Source organism: Balaenoptera borealis, assembly GCF_965194805.1.
Source record: "Balaenoptera borealis genome assembly, chromosome: 9".
In the NCBI taxonomy this organism is placed as follows: domain Eukaryota; kingdom Metazoa; phylum Chordata; class Mammalia; order Artiodactyla; family Balaenopteridae; genus Balaenoptera; species Balaenoptera borealis.
The window spans coordinates 38,406,659-38,424,412 of NC_138873.1; the positions used below are offsets into that span (position 1 = coordinate 38,406,659).

General features: G+C 40.8%; 1 protein-coding gene across 10 annotated transcripts in view; it reads right to left on the reverse strand.

The window, feature by feature from the left end:
* Nucleotides 1–14,237, reverse strand: part of NKAIN2 (sodium/potassium transporting ATPase interacting 2) — a gene marked incomplete at its 3' end in the record, with an annotated part of 1,018,208 nt that extends 1,003,971 nt beyond the window's left edge. For 8 of the 10 annotated variants that reach the window (XM_082406283.1, XM_082406281.1, XM_082406282.1 and 5 more), the window contains exon 1: nt 13,873–14,237. In XM_082406283.1, coding sequence (XP_082262409.1) covers nt 13,873–13,926 — 54 coding nt within the window. In that variant the 5' untranslated portion in view covers nt 13,927–14,237. Of the gene's footprint in view, nt 1–1,387 lie in introns of all 10 variants that reach the window. The other 2 variants (XM_082406278.1, XM_082406275.1) reach the window with 2 other exon arrangements.
* Between the last annotated feature and the right edge of the window lie 3,517 nt (nt 14,238–17,754).

Sequence of the window (17,754 nt, forward strand, 5' to 3'; positions counted from 1 at the left end):
AAAGTGAATCAGCTATATGTATACATATATCCCTTCCCCCTTGCGTCTCCCTCCCACCCTCCCTATCCCACCCCTCTAGGTGATCACGAAGCACCGAGCTGATCTCCCTGTGCTATTCTGCTGCTTCCCACTAGCTATCTATTTTACATTTGGTAGTGTGTATATGTTAATGCTACTCTCTCACTTCGTCCCAGCTTCCCCTTCCCCCCCCCCCCGCCCTCAAGTCCATTCTCTACGTCTGTGTCTTTATTCCTGTCCTGCCCCTAGGTTTATCAGAACCACTTTTTTTTTAGAGTCCATAGATATGTGTTAGCATACAGTATTTGTTTTTCCCTTTCTGACTTACTTCACTCTGTATGACAGATTCTAGGTCCATCCACCTCACTACAAATAACTCAGTTTCATTTCTTTTTATGGCTGAGTAATATTCCATTGTATATATGTGCCACATCTTCTTTATCCATTCATCTGTCGATGGACACTTAGGTTTTTTCCATGTCCTGGCTATTGTAAATAGTGCTGCAATGAACATTGTGGTACATGGCTCTTTTTGAATTATGGTTTTCTCAGGGTATATGCCCATTAGTCCAGTAGTGGTATTGCTGGGCCATATGGTAGTTCTATTTTTAGTTTTTTAAAGAACCTTCATAGTGTTCTCCATAGTGGCTGTATTAATTTATATTCCCACCAACAGTGCAAGAGGATTCCCTTTTCTCCACACCCTCTCCAGTATTTACTGTTTGTAGATTTTTTGATGATGCCCATTCTGACCAGTGTGAGGTGATACCTCATTGTGGTTTTGATTTGCATTTCTCTAACGATTAGTGATGTTGAGCATCCTTTCATGTGTTTGTTGGCAATCTGAATATCTTCTTTGGAGAAATGTCTGTTTATGTCTTCCATTCATTTTTGGATTGTGTTGTTTTTTTTTTGATATTGAGCTGCATGAGCTGCTTGTACATTTTGGAGATTAATCCTTTGTCAGTTGCTTCGTTTGCAAATATTTTCTCCCATTCTGAGGGTTGTCTTTTCATCTTTTTTACGGTTTCCTTTGCTGTGCAAAAGCTTTTAAGTTTCATTAGGTCCCAAAATCCACTCTTGGCTTCTCCTACCTTGTATTACAAACACACATATATGTACTTACATATGTGTGTATATATCTTAACAATATATTGTAGTATATATCATATATACATATATGTTTTCAAATGTTCCTGAATTCAAAGTAACTTAATTACTGATAAGCAATCAACTATACTTCAATTAACAAATAAACAAACAAATAAATATTACTACTACAGAAGCTCTTAATGAAATGGTAGATACTCTCCCCCCCACAAAAAAAAAAGAAATGAAATTTAAAATTTATCGGGGATTTTTCACCTACGTTTTATGGATTAGGTTGAGAAGTTTGTGAATCTTCTTTAGTTGTACAGGCATTTTTCTGGTGAAAGAGTACATAGCTTTTAATAGGTTCTCAAAAGAGCTTGTGATACACAAAAAAGGTAAAAACTACCATTCCACAGATCTGAAACATAAAGACAGAATTAACTTCTGTATTTTTAAATTTTCAGAATATCTAAATAATGTCTTAAATTAGATAATATGAATTTAAACTGTATGAATTCACATTTAAAAAAAAATGGATCATGTTGGCTCAGTTTACATCAACATTTACTTTTTACTAACACTGATCTGATTTGCTGTCAGCATAAATGTGATCTTAACAGCACATAATGAACAGAGAACATTAAAACATTTTAACTACTATCATAGTAAGTAAATTGGATGGCTTAGTAAACTAATAAATAATAAGGATCAGGTTGCAATTTAAAATAATCTTCAATTATTAAAACCACTAGATATCAGATCAATTTATGATAGAAACACAGCTTGACATTCCAGTTAGATCATGCCCTAATTGCCAAAAGGGTAGAAACAGACACAATTTATTCAGTACATGTCATTATGCTATTCATGTGTGGACGTTTCACAAATCCTACTTGATAAACTGATTTAGTAATTGCTTAATTTCCTCCCATTATTGATTGATTGATTCATTCATTATTTTAAAATGATCATAACTAACACACAGCATTGCAGGTTAGGAATCAACTCCAAGTTGATTCCTAGAGTCTTACTGGGTCTTCTCCATCACCCAACACCCCAAGGCAGGGCAATGTGCACACCTGGCTCTCATTACCAGCACATGACTGGTAATGGCCGTCTAAGGGCTGCATTCAAACACATCAGAAAGACTTTCAGAGAGATGTATTTTGTAAAAGAAGATACTGTTGCCGAATTACTTTTCAAGCCAAAATGTGACATTCCTCCTATACATTAGTATCACTGCCTCTGTCTATGACTTTGCTAACATTTCTCATCCATCTATTCCCCTTAAAGTTCAATATATAACATTTTTATTCACATTAGGAAAGATTAAATTAAAAGATGGGCCTAACAGCAGCAAACATGCAACAAAACTATTTTGTGTATAAACTCTGCATCGAATTGCCATATAAATCTCCAAAAAAAAAAAAAAAAAGACTCACTAGGGTTCATTTCTCTCAATTTAAGGGAAAAGCTAAGATTTTTGGTCACTCTGGTTCTTAACAAAACCATACAAAGTAGGTGCAATAACAAAGAGATCATTACTACCTCATTCTTGAGAAAACAAAGTGAAAACCAACAGGTTTCCCCTAAGGATTAAAATAAGAGAGGCATATAATTAAAGGTCACCAAACACTGCTGTTACAAAATTTACATTTACTAAACATAAACTGAATTTATGCCATATGCCTGATTTTTAGGGCAGTTTTTTTTTTAACAAAAGCAAATCTATTCTGAGACAGTCTATAAAATGGTAAACTGGGAAAGCACTGTCCCATAGATCTTAAGAACCTGTGGAACTTCCCAGGAATGTTTTAGATAAAACCAGACGTCTTGAGAAAATTCATTAATGAATTCACAGTTAACTTCACAGACTTCACCAGACTGTCCTTTAAAATATATATCATCTTGGGCTTCCCTGGTGGCACAGTGGTTAAGAATACGCCTGCCAATGCAGGGGACACGGGTTCGAGCCCTGGTCTGGGAAGATCCCACATGCTCGGAGCAACTAAGCCCGTGGGCCACGGCTACTGAAGCCCACGCGCCTAGAGCCTGCGAGCCACAACTACTGAGCCCACGTGCCACAACTACTGAAGCCCACACGCCTAGAGCCCGTGCTCCGCAACAAGAGAAGCCACAAAAATGAGAAGCATGCGCACCACACCAAAGAGTAGCCCCCACTCGCCCCAACTAGAGAAAAGCCCATGTGCAGCAACGAAGACCCAACACAGCCAAAAATAAAAGCAAATAAATAAATTTATTTAAAAATAAAAATAAAATAAAATATATATCATCTTAAGTAGTGTTACGTGCTTGTGAACTATTAGACATTCAGAAGCCAGACACTCCCCTTCCCCCCGCCCCCAACTGCTCCCCATCCTGTAGAAGAAAGTTGAAAACCTTTCATACCAGGCTAAAAGAAAAGCAAAACTCAGGTTCATAAATGCTATTGAACAGCCATAATATAACTACCATCTTTTGTTTGAATAAAATGGAACTGCATTTAATGAAAGATGGACAAAAATGAAACTCCGTTAATTCCTATTGGTAAGGGTAAGGAATGCATAATCCTACACATAGCTCCTATATTTTAGGAAATCACAAGTTATAGATGCACTATCATCAAATTTGTGAGCAAGCTTTATTGAAAAAAAAAAGACCCAGGGCTCTTTATATACCACCTGTGTATTCTCAAATCTACAACAGCTTCCAAATCCTACAGATATGCAGCTCCCTCACTGCTCCCAAAAACCAGAGTTAAACACATCCGTAAGACCCTAATCTCATCTCTGTCCCTCAGAATAATGAAATGGAGCAAACAGGTAGCACTTGGATACACCATGTCTTGTAGAGTCCATGATCCCTATTTTACAGATTAAGAGAATGAGGTCTGAATCACTGTGTCCCCAGGGATGAATTATGACTTCCTGGAGCAAGCTGTTCCCCACCACTGCAGACTCTGTAACAAAGGAGGTACTCAAGCCAAGGCAGTAGAAAGAGCTCTTCTCCAAGGGCCAAGACCGCAGAAGGCAGCACACCACCAGGCTCTAATGCTCTCTGCTCACTGGGGCCTGTAGAAGTCCTCCCCACATTTTGTTTCTCAGTGGCATCAGAGATTGTCCTTTATAAAAATGATACTCTGGAAGATTAGCCTTGTAGATCTCCTATGGCTAGAAGAGGGTCATATGAATTCCCTACCACTGAACATTTCAGACATAAAATTGATTGTCCATCATTTGACACACAGCTGTCAGTTAAAGGATTTGAAATACCTCCTTATTCTGTTGTGTAATTAGCACCATACAGATGCACACAAAGACTTCTGTTAGCAGGAGAGATTTGATTCCTCCATTCCAAACCAAGACTCATTTGTTTTCAAAGAATGCAGCATTGTTGGGGTTTTTAAATGCGTTACTGTTTTCGAGTGTATGCATTGATTAGAAAACAAAAGTCAGTATGAGGACTCTTCACCACCCGCCCTGCAAAGGCAAACATTTAGGGTATGATGCTGGAAGACGGAGTTTGGTTTTAGATGTAGGATACAGGCATTGCTCCTCAGCCACTGCTTCTAAAAGAAAGTGCTTCTGGGGTCTTCCCTGGTGGTCCAGTGGCTAAGAATCCGCCTTCCAATGCAGGGGACACGGGTTCGATCCCTGTTTGAGGAACTAAGATCCCACATGCCGCGTAGCAACTAAGCTCACACACTCTAGAGCCCATGTGCAGCAACTAGAGAGCCCGCGTGCCGCAACGAAGAGCCCGCATGCCGCAACGAAGACCTGATGCAGCCAAATAACTAAATAAATAAAGATTTTAAAAAATCAATCTGAGAACAGAATTTCCCTAAAAAAAAAAAGAAAGAAAGAAAGTGCTTCTGCAGACGCCCTCTCCTAGGTGTTCTGAAGTTCCAAACATCCTTGGAACCTGCAACATGTCACCCTCTTTGCAACATCAGCAATTGGACTTGACTGAATTTCAAAGTTGAGGGTTGTGATTTTAGTGGCCAAAACATAACTGCAAGAAACTCAAGTAAAACATATTAAAAAAAAATGGTCGGGCTTCCCTGGTGGCGCAGTGGTTGAGAGTCTGCCTGCCAATGCAGGGGACACGGGTTCGAGCCCTGGTCTGGGAGGATCCCACATGCCGCAGAGCAACTGGGATCGTGAGCCACAATTGCTGAGCCTGTGCGTCTGGAGCCTGTGCTCCGCAACAGGAGAGGCCGCGACAGTGAGAGGCCCGCGCACCGCGATGAAGAGTGGACCCCGCTTGCCACAACTAGAGAAAGCCCTCGCACAGAAACGAAGACCCAACACAGCCATAAATAAATAAAAATAAAATTAAAAATTAAAAAAAAAAGGTCAAGTATTTGAAAACAAGCTTCCCTTCATTTACTTTAATTACGTAATAATAATACTTGATATTCTTTTTTTAATACTTGATATTCTTAAACATCTTTATGTATTATTATTTGTTAGATACCTGTTTAATAAGTTGAGAGTTCCCATACTGAATTTTTAGTCATTAAGTATTGTTTAGATAATAATTTAATATTATTAACTTTTAGACTGCATCATGAGCCTAGAGTAATATTTCACTGAAAACTATTGCTGAAAATACTAGTTCCATGCAAGGTTAATAGGGGATATCAGAAAAGAGGTTCCTTGGTTTGTTGCAAACACTTTCTAAGTATCTGCAGACTTAAAGGGAATTAAGCAGGGGTTTCTTTAGTGCAGGACTTCTAGGAGCTGCAGATACACTAACATGAATCATGCCCCTTGGGGGCGGGAGAGAGGATAGTAACGACAGTGCCCCACCCCACAACACAGTTAACCTCACAGCTCATGTTCGGGGGGAGCGTTTTGCAGGACTGGCACCCGTGGAATGCTGCCTGACCAAGCAGAATGCTGACTGCTTTGTGAAATCTAAGTTTAATTCTTAAAGAACACTTAAAGTGGGTACATCACACACATAAGCATATTGTTTATCTATTTCAAACCATTTGCACCTACTTTGTAATCCTTATTCATATACCGTCCCCCCCCCCAAAATGATGGATAGGTGAAGAAAAAAATGTTTCTACAAAGAAACTAGTTTTTGCAACTAGGGCCACTGGTCAAATGATATATAGGCATCCCCGCAACCACTCCCAGTCTCACTAGATGAACAGTTCTTAAAGATTAAACTAGTAATAATTACAGAGATTTTTCTAGGTATCAGAAGTAACACAGCAATGAAGCCTCACATTTGTGAAGCTCTTTCATGTAAACTTTAAGCACATTTTCTCAGATGCTCCTAAGCATTCTGTAGGGTAAATGGGTCAGGAATTATTTGCCCCACTTTTCAAATGAGTAAACAGCACCCAGGAATATTAATGGCTTGAGCAAAGTCACAGTTATTTAGTTGTCCCGTATGGAAGCGCTAGACGGGGTAGAAAAAATCTGCCTTCTCACTTAGTCCAGTGCTTTTTCAGCATATTCCCTCAGATCTCTCTCTCTCCCAGGGCTGTGTTTTGCACAGCGAGAAGCTATTCCAGAAATTCAGACTGAGGGGCTAGGCTAGCAAAGAGAAGCAGTTGAAGGGACCAATTCCACTCCAGCATTACCAGGCATAGAGGGTATAGACTAGAGGCACTGAATCGCTTTCAGATTTTTCTCTCTATTCATTGCAAAGACACAAATGCTGTGAAAAGACCTTCCATTTCCCTTACTTAAACTTCTGAATAGGACTAAGCTGGAAGTCAGAAATAGGCACACTTGGTCCTGAAGAGAAGTTTTCTTTCACATCAGTAACAGGCAAAAGGAAGAAATGAGCTAATTATCTAGTTGGGTTGAAGAATTTCAAACACAGGTTCACACACTCCTGCAACAACGTTAAGTGAAGGCCTAATTTCTAGACCAGTAGTTCTCAAAGTTCGACCTGCAGCATCAGTGTCACCTGGGAACTCATCAGAAATGCAAATTTAAGGTCTCTGTCCTACTGAATCAGAAACACTGGGGTGGGGCCTATTGATTTGTATGGGAAAAGCCCTTCAGGTGATTCTGACACACACTGCAGTTCCATAATTTTCTAGGATGTTCAATGCAATGCATATTTTAAATAACCTATCACTTGAAGTTATTTCCAACAACAGTAATTTTAACTAATATCCTCACCAATAGTGGAATAGGTGGACTTAGGATTTGGGACATGTTAAAAAAAATAGAAACAACAGGTAAATAACATTACTCTGCATTAGCCATTTATCAGGGTCTGGATTCAAAAAGAACCGGAATGTGAGAAAAATAAATACATTTTTTCTTCCCATGGAATCTTCTTTAAACATACCTATCAAAGTGTCCGAGTCCCTGTTGGCCAGAAATGCAGAGCGGCTGTAACATTTTTTTCTCCCCTTGAACAATGACAGAAATACAGCCTTACTATGAGGGGTTATTTCTCTAGGGTACAACTACAAGTGTGCTTTGCAGTGTTAGGGCACATTTGAAATCTTGTGGGAACAGCCAGGGACACCAACTCTGGGGCACCCTCTCCTTTGATTCTCTAGTCCACACACTGGCAGTTCAAAGATGGTAAACCCCAAGTCCCCGTGGGCCAGCCAGGTGTGGATAGGGGCCTGGCATCAAGCCTTCTCTCTGTGCCTGCTTAGTCTTGTGTTGATTACTGTGTTGACCGGGAATCAATAGGTAGATGATACTGCCTTTGTTAGTACAACAAACGTAAGCTACTGCTACTGTTTCATGTTCCATGGCGAACATGGATGCAATGGACGCAATGGACGCAGTGATAAAACCTCCATCAGGCTTAAAGTCAAGGTAAACTTGAGTTTGAATCTAAGCTCTACCACTTACTAACGGGGTGACTTAAGTAAGTTGCTTGAACTTCCAGAACCTGTTTCCTCCTCTGTAAAATGGGGATACTAATATCTATTACCTACTTCATAGGATTATTGGAAAGGAATCAGTGGAAAAAACACACGTTTAGACGTTTAGCATTTAGCCAGAAATAGCTTCCAATAAATACTAACGTTTTCATTTTTTTTTAAGTATTTTACAAAGTTGGATTTTGAAAGTATAACAAATTATAAAGACGAACGTTTTTTCAAAGTGCACATAAAAATCAGTTTATTTGTAAACTTTTCAAAAAGAGTTTTCATAGGGATCAAAATTTGCATGTAGGATCCAAAATAATTTAAAAGGCAAAAGTTATTAGCATTAGAAGTCACTCTATTCCTATTCCAGGCTAAAAAAAAAAGACAGTCTATAGCTTGCATTAGATTAAATGTTATGACCACTTCTATCAGACACGATACTAATTTTAGACTTTAAGCAAAAAAAAAAAAAAAAAGGAAAACTGATTTCAGGAAGATGAAGCAACTACGTCCTTTAGATAGTAAGAGCTTTCAAATCTAAACACACCTGAGATATTAAAAAAAGAGAAAACCAGTTTATAAATTTTATTTCCCACCTTAATCTGCAAAAACAAAATGATATAATTTTATCTTGTGCTTTCATGATTTTTAAATGTTCTTCAATTTCCTAGGGTTGGTACAAATGTTTCATACACTTCTATTTCCACTCAATAGAAATGATGTAGGTATAAATACAGTACTTAATTCTATTGTTGTTATGGAGAAAAAAAAAAACCCTAAATACGTCATATCCTGATGGTCTATATATTTCATTATATTTAAAATACACAATAGTCAAGGGGAAAAAAGGGACCAAAATTAGAAGAGTTCATTTTACAGGTGAAATAATAGAAGTGAAATAATTCTGTGTATGTTTGGTTTCTGATATTTGTGTGCTATAAGGCATGGAAATAGGGAAGCAATTATCAGCAATATTGGTTTCAAACCTATTTTTGGAAAAACTAAACTGAGTTGCTTGAAATTCTACTAACTAACTGAAACAAATCCCTTGAAATTTTAGTGAAACCCACAGATAATGGAGGGCTGACTCTCATTTTATATGAGGGACTTGAGGATCGATCAAAGGCAAGATCCACGGAGGGGCAGGGTCCTGGAACCAATCCCCTGCAAACACCAAGGGACAACTGTATAGACAAATATTTAATGACATCATAATTTTAATATTTTTATTTCCAGTATAAACGCAGAAATATTAAAACGTGTTTCTGTCTCAGATTTTACTTTTGTCAAGTACACACATGCACAGGAAAGAAACAGACCAAGAAATAAAGACCTCCTGTTTTAAGGAGTCCCTGGCTGCCATTCTGAAATTCTTGACTGGGCAAGTAGAGAATCTGACCCCAAAGTGAAGCAGCATCAGAGGGAAAAGCTGGTGGCAATGCTAATTTGCATATCTGGGCCATTGTCCACATATGCGCCCCAAGCCAGAGATGACTCTGGCATTCTGCACAGGGGATGGTACCCATTCAAGCCTTTATTTGAGAAAGAAGGGGAAACAAGCGTTCTACGAAACTTTGGGTGTATGAAAAAAGAAGCTGCCCTTGGTCTGTGAACCAAGAAACAGAGCTGGGCACTGGAAGAAGTTTCTACATCTTTTTTTGGTCAACATTAGAGCCGAGCAGTGCTGAATTATAATGAAAGAGTAAATTAAAGACGAAAACATGCATGATAATATTGGGGTGCAAAAACAGAAAACATTTAAAAGGAAGAAAGTAATCATTATTTTACAATGTAGCAAACTCTTAGCATATTTTTCCATCATAAGTTTCTGAAATATTATGTGGAAATTGTTAGTCTTCTCCATGAATCAGATTGATTAATGACCTCAAGATTTTATTACCAATGGCATTTGACTCTAAAATTTTAAATTCTCTGAGAGGGAGGGTTGTGAGAGATAACGTTCTACACTTCTGGGGAACTTTCAAACTTGTCAAAAGTACCCTAGGAAAATCATAAGATTCTACCGGCACTCTTCAAGCCACTTTGTGTCAATGCTCTATTCTGTTTTAAGTAACCAAAGACCTTATAACTCTGAACACTGCATAAAATCACGATCGACACCACTGAAACACTCCATAATTACAATAAAATAGTTTTTTCTTAGTCCACGTATATACTCATGGCCTTCTCTAATAAATTTGTACCTCCAAAAATGCTTAGAAACTATGCAGTAGAAAACAACTGATCATTCTTAATTGTTTCAAATGAGCTTCTCCAGGCAGCTGCACATGTGTACTAACCTAATTGTTAGTTGCACCTGCTCCAAGTTAGCAATACTTCATAGAACACATGGCAAGACTGGCATTTTCAAGTGTTAATCTGTTCAATGTAAATCTATACTTTCTTTCAATTGTTTATGATACATATGCTTTGTGCCATATAGGAGTCTAGTGTACAAAAATGTGGGCGATTTCTAATTTCTTTACTTGAAAACAAAGCTGTCTTTTCAAACTAAAATAAATTATGCTCTTCCATATTATGGTTGATTTTTCACTGCAAAATATCTGAGATATTTGAGCATTTTTTTCAACATTTATATAAAGTACTCTTTGATTCAACCAAACATCGAAGAAAAAAAATAGCAAAAACTCTTTCACAAACTGCTGAAAGTTGTAAATAAGAAGTTAAATTGTTCTTGTCCTGTACCACCATATCCACCACTGCAAATGCAGTGATGCCTTTTGAGACTAACATCTTCAGTTTCTGAGCATTAAGGACAGCAATGATAAAAATAAAATTACATTCTTCAGATTATGAGCTTAGATGCTGGATTCTGCACATGCAGCAAATCTGTTTCCAGAGATCACACCACTTTTTCATAGGAATCACCCTAAAATCTGAAGTTGGAGTAACCATTCAGCTCAAAGATTTTAATGTATGATATATAGAGACAGATACTTTTTCATAAAATGGACAGATACTTTTTCATATAAATGGAAGTTTTATATTAAATCTCTACAGTATGAAATTCTAATTTTTTGTCTTATAAACTGATTTCCTGATTTTTAAAAGAATGTATGTCTATCCACACTTGTCTGTCAAACATTAAATTAAATGCACATTTAACATAATTAAAAGCAAAGATACAGAATCCTGACAAGTAAATTTCTCTGGAGCCTTTGTCTCTGTCCTTCACGTGTTAAAGGATCAAAACACTGTGTCTGCTGATAATATACTGACGAATGAGGTTCCCATCGCCACAATACTAAAGCTACCTCATCTCCTTCTAAGGTTAGCTGCAAGTTTACACAGACATAAATATTGCTTTAAGTCTAGTTAAAATACAAACACTCTACTTACAAAATTGGAGTCAAATGTTTCTAGAAACTTAATAGTTACTTAACAAAGAAACTTAATAAAGTTTCTATCTTAGACAATTTTGGCTTCAATTAATTTTAATAAATCTAAGATTTTCTGTCCAGCTGCAAAAAAATACCCAAATGTTACGAGAATGCACACTGAACACTACAGAAGTAAACAAAACTAGGCGAACTTTTGTGTCAATCGATGGTACATTCCGGAAACCTGGCTACTTATAAAACAAACTTTACTCATAATAGCTCAAAGATACATAAAGTTTTCAAAGATCTATCAAGAACAAAGGAAAACATAAACACCCACCTATTGTGTGTGTGTGCGCGCGCACACGCACAGTGCTTTGCAACTAGTTGCAAAATAATTATTTTATTTAAAATTAAATACTGTATTTCTAAGAAACAACAATTAACAGGAATCTCTGGAGTCCTTTAAATGTGATCATTTCACCCTATCAAAACAATTGTTCTTCGTCCTTTGTTTTTTCTTCTGCATCTGCATTAACATGGCTGCTAATTACATTAGCCTGGTGGTACCTAAAGTCTGAATGGGAAAAATCAGATGATTCTTATAGAGCCTAAAATACCTCTTAGGATTCAAATGTATACTTGCTTAGATTGAGCACTTCTATATTACTGCTACTTCTATTTTGTTAGAGAACTTAGCTTTGATTCAGAATTTCTGTTTCATAAGTGATGTAACACCTCTCCAACACACCACTGCATATATGCATGCACACAAACACACACACACACACACCTTTAGCCTGATTATGCTACTTTGTATATTAAACTTCCCATTTGTATATTTATGTTTTTCTAAAACTGTTTAAGTTCTTGAGTTTGTATTCTTCACCCAAAATGCCATATAGATCTAATGCCTACATCTACCACAATAAAGCCCTACTATGTTAAAAGATTAAAAGCTAAATCACATTTTTAAGATTCAAAATTGAAAAAAGCATAAGAGTGCTCTTACCCACCCATTCTCACAGCTTTATGCTTTTACACAGTGAATCAGCAAATGTATTCTTTTCTGAATCATATATGAACATAAGAATGTTTTGAAAATGTTTATACAGTTTGGCACACGTGGCCTTACTGGTGGTTTTCCAAGGTAAACTCGTTGTTCTGATCAGCTTTATCATTAAGAGTGAAAAAAAACTTTATTGCAGAACTTAACTGAATATGTGGTACAGAAAAATAAACTGTTTTACATGTCACTGAGAAAATGTTACATTCTTAAAATTATATTTATAGTTCTACCTTCTTTTTCTTACAACCAAGTGCAGAAGTAATTCACAGATCAAAATATACATTATCAGATAACTTTCCTGGGAAAGAAAAACATCCTTGAGACAATATACAACTAAAAGCACTGCTTCAGCTAAATATTAAAGAAAACAACAACAACCGTTCGCGGGCTTCATGACAACTGATAAACAATGAAGAACACTTATCAGTTTAAATAGCAAATTCTTGCTCTTTCGATTACTGATTGGGCTCTTAGATATTGTCTCCAGTCTTGTCCTTTCAGCCTTTATGAAACAATTGTTGGAAATGTGGGTGGTTATCCAGATTAATTTATACTTTCCAAGGAAAGGTGTTTGATAACAGGAGTGAGCAAGTACCTCCTACCTCAAATTAACCACTTAAAGTGGTCTATTTTTCACCTCTAAACTATCCTCAGCCCCTCCTTCTATTGCCCTTAGGGAATTTAAATTCAGAGACGTGACGTTTTCCATTATTGGCTCCTTGCCTCTTTGCAACTGTACAACATTCCTCAAAAAGTACATATAATTCTCCATCCCACGGAATCAGACAACAGTATCTATTTCAGGAGCAATTACATAGATAATGTAAGATACAATATTTTTCCTTAGAATTGTTTGTAATAATTCTGATTTCAAGGCTACTGGTTCAGTCTATGGCAATGCTGTCGCTGAGTTCATCTAAGTATTTCTCTTCAATCTACATACTTTTAAAACTCAATGTGTCCTGTACATCAGACTGCCGTAAGGATACCATTTGCACTACACAGTGGTTTGTTAGAGCATTATACTTATAAGACAATATATTCCTTGAAAAATAATACACGTCAATGAAGAAACAAAGATACTGCAAAAATTACTACATAGAAGAAAAGTCAAAAATTCCGTTATTTCTCTTGTTTTAACACCTGTATAGTAAATCACATGTGACCACCACGTTGTTACATTAATAGGAACACAAAGCATAAAAGAACAAGAGATACCTCTTGCTTTGCTTAAAGAAATTAAAGACAAGTTTAACCCGCACCTGCCAAACTGTCTTCAGAGGGAAAGAAATAGGTGGGGGCGGAAAGCCTCACCTGTCCTGTACCCCACAGTGCGTCTCCCTGAAAGCATTTTAAATATAGGCAATATAACTGTCACCTTTTCTTTTCTTTTTTCTTCCGTTCTAATCAATGGCAGACCTTTTACTGCACTCCCCTGCCCACTATCTCAAAGGCACGTTACAGAATAAGAGGACCCAAGTGTCACTTACCAGTTGCATGCCACAGATAAAGATAAGCGTGCACCTGCCACTGCAATAACCCATGGTTTCCGAGACCCCTGCCACAGCCAAACTGTCCCACGTCGGCCACCGTCGAGCCCCCACTTTATCCAATCAGATCGCGGGGAAGGACAGGCAAACCTGCCGAGGGCTCGGGGGCTCCGGGCTGCAGCTGCCAGCGTCCTGGGAAGTGACAGGCATTAGGACCTGCTAGCGCGGTGGCGGTGGCGGCGGCAGCTCCAGCCGCGCCCGCCACACATACCTTCACTCGCTCGGTGCACACGCCGCGCCGCGGGCAGCGCCGCCCGCGGAGACGCGCCCGGGGCCCGCAGGGGCAGCAGCGGCAGCCTCGCAGCGCCGCCGCGCCCTCGGGCATCTGGCCTCGAAGTTTCGCCCCCGCCGCTCCCCGCGCCGCCTCGCCCCACGCCCCCCAGCGCGGCCGCCGCCCGACGCGCGCTCGCCCGGCGCTCTCCGCGCGCCGGCTCCGGGGGCGACAGAAGCGCGCGCGGGGCGCTGCCCGCCTCCCTCCGCCGCCCGCGGCTCCTCTGCACCCCGCGCTGCGGGGCCCGGCGGGCGGGGGCGGGGCGCGGGCCGGGCGGGGGCGTCCGGGCTCCGCGGTCCCGGGAGGCGGCGGACGAGGCTGCTGCGCGCAGGGCTGCCGGGTCCGCGCCGCGTCCTGCAGCGGCGCTGCCCCTCCCCTCGCCCAGATGTGTTAATCCTCCTACAACAAATCCTTCAACCTGCTCCCCGCCGCCCCCTCCCAAAGCGTCAACTTCCTCCAGCCCTGCCGGGGCTGCAGCCGAGGGGGCTGTTGGCGGCGGTGTCTAGGCGGGAAGGAGCGACGCAGGAGCGGCGGCTGCGGCGGTGGGGACACTGGGGCCCGCGGGCTGAAGAGTCCGGGCGGCGTGTCCGTAGCTTGCTGGGCTTGTGTGGGTCCTGCTCCCGCAGCCGAGCCCGGAGCACTATGCGCGACCGAGCCGCTTGTGTGCCTGTGTGTGTTTGGGGGGAAAGGGACGAAGAGGAGGGTAAGGGAAGGAGGATGGTTGATGAAATAGGAGTGCAGCCCTGGCATCCCGACCGGCCGGAAGCCCGCGTGGCAGACTGGTCGGAGGAGAAGGGACGCAGCGGTTGCCGACGCACTGCCAGCCGCCCGGCACCCGGCTCCCAAGGATGTGCAAGGGCCGGAGCGTAGAGAGTTACGGAACAGACCCTGCTCCGGAAAAGGGGCCGGGTTGCTGCTGGAGTTGGTGGGAAAATTGGGAACTGGGGGAAGTAGGGACGCAATGAGTTGCCGTTGCTGCTTCAAACTGTTGTTTGTTTTCACTCAAGAAATGAAAGGATCAGAGACAATTTCAAAACCGAAGTACTTTAGCCTCAGGGGCCGTCTGGGCTGGATGTGGATTCCTGGAGGTGGATGCTGCAGCCCTCGCTCTGGAACGCCAGCCAGAAGCTGTGCCTCGGCTCCTGTAACCTGCGGAGACACGCGCTTCGGAGCCCGTTGCTGCCACCTGCGGGTGGAAAGCTGAAGAGCGAAGCAGTCTGGTCCAGGTGGCGTCCCCTGGGGTTTGGGTGTCGGGATCCAAGGGTCAGTGTTTTCTTTATAGACCTGAGCCTCTTGTCAAAGCATTTCTAACTCTCCCAGGAAGTGAAGGTGTGGTGTAGAGATCCGCTGAGGTACTGAGTCGTTGGTATGAAGGGGCAAGATTGGTAAGAAAAGAGAACGGTTAAGGAAACTAGCAAGTATCTTCCCACACCCCCCGAAGAGATTAAGACTGTTGAAAACACATCAAGCAAAGAGCTTTCCCTAGCAAATGGGATTTGGCCCTACTGAGAAAATGGTATTTGTGTAGGATAATATTATGCTGGGAGCCACAAATACGGACCCCAAATGATTGCTTCCTTTGAATAAATAATGACGTATCAGAATGACTAAATATAAAGAAATTGAATAGGGCATAGGGACCCTAGTCTTCAGAAGTGTGGGACTGAATTTTCAGAAATGATTTGTCAACTGTAGACAGCAGAAAAGAGATTTGACTTGTTAAATTTGTAGAATGTGGATATTTTGTTACTATAATGAGAATGCCTGATTTTAATCGCCCCACTTGTAAATGGACTTTTCTCTGAAAAGTGTCTTTCGAAGTTTAATGAAATTATGAGAGCCCAATATGTGCTCTTACCCACTGAAGGGCCTAACAAGTAATAACTGCTCCACAACACTTGGTGAAACTGAAGCCAGAGGTATCTGGTGGCAAGTGTTTCTTTTCGTTGTTACTCTGTTTTTACACACAGGTTAGCTGTCCAGTAGCTGCTGGGGGTGTAGGTATTTTGTATTGCCAAGCAAAAAGAAAGCTGTAAGTTAATGCTTTCTGATGCTTAAAGAAGCTGTTGCCATATTATGAAAAGCATTCTGTTCCCTTTTAAAATTCATAATTGCAACAGTGCATTTCTGTGGATTCATCTATAATCCTGCAGTGGTTTCCCTGCAACCAGCAACAGCCTGAGTGGCCTTTAGGCTGCACAGGTAAAAGGATAACATGACGCTGTCTGTAGCCGACTCTCAGTGCCCCACGCATAGTCCCTGGATTCTTGCCCTTTAGAACATGCCCATCTTCTTTCTGCAAGCACCTGGGACTGTTACAGGCTTTTTCTGCCCACAGGAGGTGCTTGACTGGGAGTAAAGGTACAGCCTCAAGAGCAACCTTCCCCCAGTAATGGATGGGAGTTGGTGGATAAATTCCCCAACTTTCTCAACCCAGAGCTGTGAAACCTTGAGGCATGCTCATGCCTGCCTTCTGAATTAGCTTCCTTCCCTTCCCTGCCCCATTTCCCTACTCCTCTACTGGTGCTTCCTGAGATCAACTCAGCAATAAACCACTTCACTCAAATCCTGTGTCAGGGCTGCCTCTGGAGAAACCCAGCAGAAGGCAGCCTTTAGGAGTTTTTATTCCTGATCTGACATCATTGTCACTGTTCTCAGAAGAGTGAACCAGAAGCATGTTCGGTGTTGCACCTGCCGTTGCATTTACTGCGTGCACCCACTGCCTTACGTGCTGCCCCTACATCATCTCGTTCATTACTCACAGGAAACTGGTGAGTTGGTGCAATGCTCGTTTTAAAGATGCCCTTGTGTACAGGGTTCTGTGCTATCAGTGGTTTCAGGCATCCACTGGCGGTCTTGGAACACATCCGCCATGGATAAAGGGGGACTACTATGTCTTGATCACAGACGCACATGTTCTCTGTGGCAGAATTAGAGTGTGGTGAAGGCATGTCTGTGGGACATCAAAATCTGCTTTTCTTTTCTGTACTTTCGTATTGGTATTTTACTGTACTTGCTTGTCATTCTTCTAGAATTCCGTACAGAAGTGATGACTTAAAAATATTTATAAGGATGATGACAAACTTAGTTGTCTCTTTTTTCCAGCTTTATTGAGATCATACTTTACTACCTCTAAACTTAAATCACATCGTATCTTTTAGATAGCATATAGGCTATGCCTGCCTTATGAAAATGTGCTGTAGTTAGGGCTGCAGTTCCATTCCTTAAGGTGGCCATGCCCTTCCTATTCTATTTCCTGTCATCTTTGGAGCCTTAGTGGAAAAGACTAGAAAGAGAATTGCAACTGTCCCATAGATGTGCATGAAGGAGAGAGACACCTCAAATTGGAATGGTGATGGCACTTTTGTTTAGTCATGTACTATATAGTATATGCGTATAAAGTTATATACTATTCAGCTCTATAAGGTGCTAAGGGCTTTTGTTGACTAGTCTGGTGGCACAGCTATTTTTAATTATCTTGTTTCTGTGGGGAGAATGTGTTACATTGGCTTTATAACACTACTGAGCAATTTCACTCTGAGTTTTACTCG